Source organism: Mesoplodon densirostris, chromosome 3 (genome assembly GCF_025265405.1).
Source record: "Mesoplodon densirostris isolate mMesDen1 chromosome 3, mMesDen1 primary haplotype, whole genome shotgun sequence".
Lineage (NCBI taxonomy): Eukaryota > Metazoa > Chordata > Mammalia > Artiodactyla > Ziphiidae > Mesoplodon > Mesoplodon densirostris.
The window spans coordinates 171,259,005-171,268,036 of NC_082663.1; the positions used below are offsets into that span (position 1 = coordinate 171,259,005).

A 9,032-nucleotide genomic window follows, 5' to 3' on the forward strand; every position below is an offset into this window, starting at 1 on the left:
CTGCAGCAAACCGATGGGACAGCTGTTCACACACGTGCCTCTAATACAGCCCATCAAAGACCTGGCTGCACGACTTACACAAGTGAATGTACTGAAATGAGATTCTGCTTCTTAGCTGAAAAACCACAGAACCTGTAAACATCATGTAGATGATTACTCCAAAATAGGGAGATAAAAATACAAGCACTTTATTTGAAAAAGCAAACACAAAAGATAGGTGTAAATTCAAAGTGTTTACATGCTTCCATTTTGAATAATTCAGTTAAGAACCTATACAAGTTTGTTCCCAGAAGCTAATGCACCAATCACTAGTCTCCACTAAGGAAAAGGAATTCTAAAAATTAACATGGTTTTCAATAACTCAGATTTCACTATTTATATAGAAACCTAGAGAGACCAATAATATCCAATAGCTTCAAAAGATAAGCTAAAGACTTTTTGATGTAATCAATTTACCAATGTTTAATATACACACAAGGAAAATACACTCACTCTATAATTTCTTATAAAATAGCAAGTAAGGAGTAGATGTAGGAGATGTAGAAGGGGAAAGAGAATTCAAAAAGTCCTTCTCTTCAGTAACTTTCACTTGAGAATCATTAAAAAGCAACCACTTCCCCTCATACCCCTTTAAGCTTTGCACTGCATATGAAATTTTGTTTTCAAAATCACTCATGTTAATGCCTGTTTGGTCATTGGATTCCTTGTTTCTATCAGATTCATGGGTCCCATTAGTATTGTTAGTCTCAGAATTTCTATTTTCAGCAAATGCTGCACTGGCAACTTTATCAGGATGAGATGCTTTGTTGAATAACTCATAATCTGCTTGAGTCTTTTGTCCTCTGAGAAGTCCAAGAGTGTCTACATTTTTTTTGTTCAAAACTTTACTTGGCTGGGTATTTCCACTGACTCTAATCGACACTTCTTCATCGTCATAGTTTTTGACCACACCCCTTGCTTCCTCCTTGTTCGATGGTCCTGGCTTACCTACTTCACACATTTGGTCGATCACAAAATTTTCCTCATCTAGTTCTAAACTGTTAAGGTCAGTGACTTTCACAGAAGCAGTATAATGCCCGCTACTAATTGTAATGCCACTATGCATCACAACTGCAAATAATCCATAGCTGTCCTTGGTTGGCTTTGTGCTCCATTCTTCTAGTGACAGTTTAAGGGGTATCAGTAAAGGAGTGTTGATCTTGGAAAGTCCACCACCATAACAATCAAACTCCAAGCCACTAGCAGCAAAGCACTTCAAATGAATAGTTAGAACTTCAGGCATTGCGTCAAACAAAAGACTTCGTTCAGCTTCAGTATAATGATGGCAATTTTCACAGAAATATTTATTTTCTCCTCCAATCCTCTCCACTGAAGCAAACTGGGAAATTGCCCATCTCAGGGTCTTCATGTCTGGTTTTGGCTCTGAAGAACTTTCAGGACTCTCCTCTACTTTGGAAAGCTCATCTTCTTGCACTGGTACGATGACGTCTTGAAACTCTTCTCTTCTTTCTGTTAAACTTTCACATTCTAAGCAACGAGTCCTTATTACCAGCTGACCTTGAAATAATTTCTCCACCAGCTCAAAACCAATTGGCTCTGCACCTTTGTTGATGGGCTTAACTTCCTTCACAGGCATAACGTTCTTCCCTGGAGATTGAAGTCCACAACCATCAGCTGTATTATCATTCTCATACTTCCCCATGTCCTCTTCAAGACCACATTCATTTTCTTTAGATTGTCCTTTGGATTCTTGGTTGGTTGTTATTTTACCCAGACTAAAGGATTTAGAAATAATGCTGGGTTGCTTAGCTGTAGACTTGAACCGGTTTCTTTTAACTCTTGATTTCTTTTGTGAGGGTCTTGCACTCTCATTTTCAGAAATGTACTGGGGGATTATTTTAGCAGGAATATCTGATGAATCAACGGTAGCTTTTCTTTTTGATCTGGTTTGTCTCTGGTTTTCTTTCAAAGACTGGTGGTCCTTAGAGACTTTAACTTTTCTCTTCATGTTACCAAGTTCAGTGTCACTTTTTCTTTTCCCATGTACTTTTGGCAGTTTTTCTTTATAGTCTTCAGAATGCCTCATACTGTCCATCTCCATGCTGTTATGGCCACTCATTTCCTCTTTCTGATGTTTTTCTTCTACCTTAGTAGATAACTCTGCCACATTTTTTACTCCTTTTCTTAGGAGGTGGCATGTTTCTTGAATGTGTCCCAAAATACACTGTAATACTTCCTGTGCATCATGCTGTAGATATCCTCCATACATAGGGTTGAGTTTCCTGAGTGTGTTAAGTAGTCGCCTTGGCTGAGTAGCAAGTTTACGAGTATATTTCTCTGGATGTAAGAGAAAACTAGCCTGAAGCTGTTGGACTGAAATGATCAAGGAATGTAAGCTGCATATTAGTTCAAAACTTACTGAAGAATCTCCTTTGCAATTTCCCTTAGCTTTTTGACTGGCTTCATCTTTTAGGGCTTCTTTCTTCCTTGAAATACTGTTAAATAAGTGCTTCACTCCAGATTTAAAACCAGGACAAAAATATAATACCTGAAGTATACTATTAAGATAACAAGTATTGCCGAGATTATTCAGTCCCACAAACGGTAACAAGTTTTTTCTCTTCTCACAGTTGACACGTGAGGACTGTGCTGCAGGAATAACTTGATCAATTTCAGATCCTCTGTGTTCAGAAGTTTTTTTCTTCATTTCCTTGAGAATCTGTGAAATCCAAGGCTCTCTTGGTTTCCTTCTTCTGAAAAAACTTCAAGGGACGTCTGGGTTTTTTTGAGGGACTACCTCTTGAAAGCCTATTACTTTCACGAGGTATGACACGGGGCATTTTCTCTTCAAATCCCAAGGAGTTGAGGAGAATTCATTTATACAGGGACCCTGTAATCACCAAGCATATCTAGAATATAACATTTGACCAGGCGCCGTATCTCCTGCTATACCATTTCTTGCTCCTGGCTGTCCTTATCACTGGGGGTTGTGACATCACCAATGTTTCTCCCGTAACTATGGTCATGGCCCAGAGCGCGAGGTCCGCGGCGGTGACGCCGACGAGTCTAACCGGGCTGAGGGCGGGGGCGACAGGTGAGCCCCTGCCCCGAGCCTGCGGGGGGGCCCGCGACCCACGGAAAAGCTGGCCGGATCGCCCTCCCCGCAGGGGAGTGACCATTCGCTCTCAAGAGCGGGAACCCGGGCTGCGGCTCGGTCCTGCCTGGGCGCCGGCACCGACTACATCCCCGAAGCGGCGCCCGACCGCGCCCGCCCCCGTCCCCGCCCCCGCCCCCGCCCCCGTCCCCGCCCCAGGACGGCAAGGAGCGCCAGAAGCGGCTCCGCTCGCCCGGCGCCCGAACCGCTGGGGTCTTCCCCACGACGCCGCCGACGGGAACTTGGCGCATTTTCCTCAGTCTCAGGACTCGTGTGTTTTAGCCTCCGCCCGCGCCAGCGCTGCGATTGGAGGTGGCGTCCTACGGAAGTGCCGGTCCTAGTCTCCAGGCTGCAGAGACGCGAAAGGCTAGAGCCACCTCACGACCGCCACTAGCCCTCCTGGCACGCACGGGCTCCGGAACCAGCCGGAACGGTAGTTGCCCCAAGCTGGTAACGGGTTCTGCAGTTTCAAACAGCGCAGGCAACGTCACGGGCAGCTCGCCCTAAGTATCATTCTTCAAGAAAATGTGTAACAGCCCACTAGGGGCAGTCCCATTATCAAATCCACCAGGAAAGAGGATTCTTCTCTGGTCCTCAGGGCAGACAAGTTGAATGGACAGGCAGAGACTTTTTGTTTCATTCAGGATGCATCATCACTGAACTGGGATGGTGACAGATAATTCCCCATCCCACCTCAACTCCGTAGGTAAAGTGCTCTCCTGTCTAAATATGTTAAATCAGCACACACATTCACTGCGGAGGATCCAGGTTACAATGGCTCCTTTTAGTTGAGCAAATGGCCTAAAAGCACTAACCATCAGTGGAATACAAGCTAGTTAAAAGGCAGAGTCAATTAAGAATCTTTCACGTGGGCAATAAAACAGATAGGCACAATTATCACATTAATCAGTGGTGCTCTAGGCCAGTACTTTCCAACTTCAATTGCACATGAGTCACCTGGGGATCTCTTAAACTGCAGAGTCTGGTTTAGTTTGGGGCAGGGCCTGAAATTTTGCGTTTCTGACAAGCTTTCGGGTGATGCTGAAGAGGCTGGTCCATGTCAACTTGGTGTCTCAAATTCCTTGTCACTGGGCAATGATCTGACACACACTTCAGTAGGATTTGGGCTTCAGTGGTTTGGACAAAAGATAACTAGGAGAACTGCTCTGAAATACTAATTGGAAGAATTCATTTCTGATTCTTTGGCTTTGGTAAATGTTCCATCTACCAAAATAAATGGCACATACTTATTTTCAGGTGTCAAATCTCTAGTGCCCATCTTGGAACCCCTTTAAAGAAGAGATTTTACTAAGCCGGGGGCAGTGGAAGAAGGATGGATTGGGAGTTTGGGATTAGCAGATGCAAACTATTATATACAGAATTGATAAACAACAAGGTCCTACTGTACAGCACAGGGAATTAGATTCAGTATTCTTTGATAAACCATAATGGAAAAGACTATGAAAAAAGAATGTATATATGTGTAGAACTGACTCATTTTGCTGTACGGCATAAATTAAAATAATATTGTAAATTAACTATACTTCAATTAATAATTTTTTTCAAAAGAAGTGATTTCAGGTGTCAAAAATGTCCCCAAAGAGAAAACTGTACAATTTAATTCTCTAATGAAGTCCTCTTGCCTGTTCTGCAGACCTCGGCATAATCCTAATTTTGTATTCCTTCCTTTTCTGTCCTTTTCCCAGCAATGGGATGTAGGAATAAATCTTTCAAGAACAGGTCAATAATGGTGTGAAAGTAAAGATGGCCCATCATGATAAAAGTTCCAATTGAAAAAAAACACAAAAACCCCGCGAAACCTGACTTGGTCCAAGTTGCCTTCTGGGAAATGGATTTTGAAACTAACTCTTTGGCAACCTTGAGAATGATGTGCTGTGTCACAGGGGAAAGATCCTTTTGAGAAGCTCTCTCATGTTTATAATTTCCTCTGAACCTAGACAGGAAAGGCAAGGACGAGCTGTCTAAGCCATGAGGATGGTCAGCCTCTCGGTCATTCCTCACCTGTTGTGATCACTTGTGTTCCACACAATGTAGATTAATGTGTTCAAGTTTCCATATGAAGGTGAAAAATTATTGTGCCCCAGATGGTTCTGAGGTTAAATAAGTTTGGAAAGCTCCGGGTTAAAGAAAGTTTAACTGGCCTCCTTCCTCTAGGTCTTCTCCGAGACCTTAAAATGTTCATGGACGTTGGAACCTCCAAGAGGGGTCCACAGGACTCCGGCCTCCTAATCAGATTGGACCACAGACCTTGTCTTTTAAGAACTATCTCTTGAGATAAGGGTTTGGCAGACTCCACCTTGAGAAGTGCTGATCTAGAGGAGCTGGGACAAAGTTTGTCTTGCTGACTCTGGATGAACAGAACACAGCAGTGAAAATGGTTGTGGGTATATGGTGTGGGGTTGGGAGTTTCTAGAAATCTCTGAGGTTAGTAAAAACCCCCTTTGGGCAAAATCAAAGTCTCATAGCCAATAGGAATAACAAGCTAAAAAAAGTCATTAATACTAATTATTTAAGGTATTAAATTGACAAACAAACCACATTTGCAGGTGTTCAAAATCTTCTCTGAGACAAGTGGTGAATTTTGCCTTTTCTGTACCTTAGGGTTTTCATCTGTCTAATGGAGTAGTGATGTCCCCCTCACAGGGTGGTCATGAGGACAAAGGACAATATGGGCAAAACATGTAAGACTCCTGTAGATGGTGGCTTTATTCCCAGTATTATGATGAGTGTTTTTTGGAGGTAACACCTTCCCTTTATCATACAGGTTTTTGATGAACTAGTGGTAGGTTCCTATTAAGATCATCCGGGAGAACATTTAAAAAATATGCATGCCCAGACCACTACTCAGTCCCCGTGAATCATAATTTGGTGATGATAATGGGGAAGGATGCATGTGTATATGAAACAGTTTCTCCCTGTGATGGTTATGATACATCCAAAACACCTTCAATGCGTTTAAGGCACATTTCTAACTTGGGATCCCGCCTCTCCTGTAGTGGTCCTGGGATATGGTCCTTGGAATACAAGGTTTTGGTGGTTCAATAAGTAGAAATCTTATATACTAGTACCTCCCTGCCCCTCCCTTGCCCTTTATTAAAGTATCTGAGAAGTTCTGCAGGACACACTGTTGGAAGACTTGTAACCTATTGCCTTCTGATCGTATAGGACAGTGCACCATGTATTTTTCTTGCAACTCTCATCAACATCTTTGTTCAACACACTTGAGAAATATTTTATATAGAGTTAGTCAGAAGAGAATTCTGTCCATATTCAGAAATCTTTTTGCACTGAAGCCATAAGGGAGAGGCAAGGTCGCAAAGAGCAGCTAAAATTCCTCCTCCCCGGGGAGCTGGCTAGGCCTGCTTTTACTCTTCCTGCTGCTTGTTACTTACATGTGGGAAGAATATTGAAAACGATAAATGTGTGTTTTCAAGTAAGCACTTCTGGGTAAAGTCTGGGTGAGAGTCAAAGGACCAGGGAGATGAGCTACTGCAAACCTTAAGTGCTGAGACTGGACAAACTTGCCTTTGAATCCTGGTTCCAATACTTCCCAGCTTAGTGACCTTGGGCAAGTTACTTCACGTTTCTGTGCCTCACTTACCTTATATGTATATAAGAGCTTTAAAAAAGGGCATTATTATTAGTACTATTTATCCCTGTTCTTATAGAACTGGAAAAGCACACTTAAGCAAAGTGAGGGGCAGAATCAAGAAGTGAAATAGAGGGCCTCCCTGGTGGCGCAGTGGTTGAGAGTCCGCCTGCCGATGCAGGGGATGCGGGTTCGTGCCCCGGTCTGGGAGGATCCCATATGCCGCGGATCGGCTGGGCCCGTGAGCCATGGCCGCTGGGCCTGCGCATCCGGAGCCTGTGCTCCGCAACGGGAGAGGCCACAACAGTGAGAGGCCCGCATACCGCAAAAAGAAAAAAAAAAAAAAAAAAAAAAAAAAAAAAAGAAGTGAAATAGAATAGAGAATTCTGGAAACTTTCAAAATCAAATAAATCTTGTTCCCTTTACAAGTGAATTTATTTATTTTGGTAAGTCATGACACCAAGTACCCTATTAGAATTTAGGGTTAGAGTTTGAGAGATGTGATTAACTTGAATTAGCTGATTTATAGCAGTGGAGCGTGAATGACCCTTTCATCCAGCTCTTCATTCTAGTCAAATCCCAAACTATCAGACTAATTAATATACAAGAAACAGCTTGGGAGCCACTGCCAATGGCAAAAAAGAGAAGGGACTGGGTGAACCTCAACAGTGCCGAAATAACTGCCTGAGAAAGAGTAAAAGACTTAGAGTTATGGTGAGGATGTTGGGGTGGGCCAGCTGAAGGGTAGATTTACAAACGCGCACACGTTTTGCTGCTCCTAGAACTTAAAACAACAACAACAACAACAACAACAAAAACGGGGGCTTCCCTAGTGGCGCAGTGGTTAAGAATCCGCCTGCCAATGCAGGGGACACAGGTTCGAGCCCTGGTCCGGGAAGATCCCACATGCCGCGGAGCAGCTAAGCCCGTGCGCCCAAACTACTGAGCCTGCACTCTAGAGCCTGCGTGCCACAACTACTGAGCCCACACACCACAACTACTGAGCCTGCAAGCCACAACTGAGTCCGTGCACCACAACTATTGAAGCTCAAGTGCCTAGAGCCCGTGCTGCACAACAAGAGAAGCCCCCACTCACCACAGCTAGAGAAAGCCTGTGCACAGCAATGAAGACCCAACACGGCCAAAAATAAAGAAATGAATAAATAAATAAATTAATTAAAACAACAACAAAACCCAAAACCCGATAGAATAGAATAGAAAGTTTCAGAGTCCTTTGCATGCAGTATGACTGAGGTGGCAGTCTTACACACTCACACACGTACCCACATGTGCATGTGGATAGGTGTGTGTGTGCAATATGTATTTCTTATCGTGACTTGTGGTTAAAAAAGCTTGAAAACCTTTGCTCTAGAGGGCAGCCCACAGGGCCCTGAGCCAAGAAATAGATTATTTTGTGTCTAGAATGGCGCTGTGAGCTTACCCAGATCCCGCCCTACATTTTTGTAAACACTGGGATGATTGGGTGAGTGTGACAAGGACAAGCAAAGGAGAGAAAACTCAGACGCCAAGCCCCAGGGCAGTGATTGACTCAACAGAGCCTGGACACCAATGGGAGGACCGAGCCACTATCACAACCACGAAGCAAGGTGACGGCGCGGTGGTCGTGGTGGTTTCCATCCCCACTGTAGGCACTGTAGCCGAGGTAGCAGCCATAGACCGTTCACTGTGTATCTGCAATGCAGCAAACCCTCTAATTTGTTCTCTACGTTCCTTATCTCACGTGAATCACACAGCACAACTGTGGGAGAGCCATTCTTAGTATTCCCATTGTAAGGATGAGAGAACAGAGTTCAGTCATAGAAAAGCGATTTTATGAGAACTGTTCATCTGGGGCTTTGAGAGAGGCAAAGTGAGGTATGATGAGTGGCCTTCTCTTGAGAAGTTTCTGTCTAGATAACGAAACGTTAGCTCATGAGCATCTCTGAGGAATGAACCACTTGCCTTCCTTCTTCTAAATCCCCTGATTCATTCGTTTTCTCCCTAGCCACAGGCTGTCAGGATGAAGAGGAGTGATAGAATTTTATTCTTTGCCATGCATAGAGCAAGGTACCAGATGGGAAATCAACACTTTCAAGGGGAATTTTAATGGAAAACTGGAATATCACACCCAGTTTTGATCAGTCAACGCATATTGCCTATGAACGCCATTGATATTTACTGCCAACTATTTACTGGTCTCTTACTTACTATGTGCCTAGCTTCATGCTAAGTAATTCATGTACATATTATTTTATAATCGAGCAGGAC

General features: G+C 43.5%; 1 protein-coding gene across 1 annotated transcript; it reads right to left on the reverse strand.

Annotated features, from left to right (window-relative positions):
* Positions 1-465: 465 nt before the first annotated feature.
* Positions 466-2,840, reverse strand: LOC132485953 (ubiquitin carboxyl-terminal hydrolase 1-like). The gene is given in 2 exon segments (XM_060092579.1): positions 466-2,698; positions 2,700-2,840. Coding segments are annotated over 2 exon segments (2,346 nt in total). The 3' UTR covers positions 466-493.
* Positions 2,841-9,032: the final 6,192 nt, after the last annotated feature.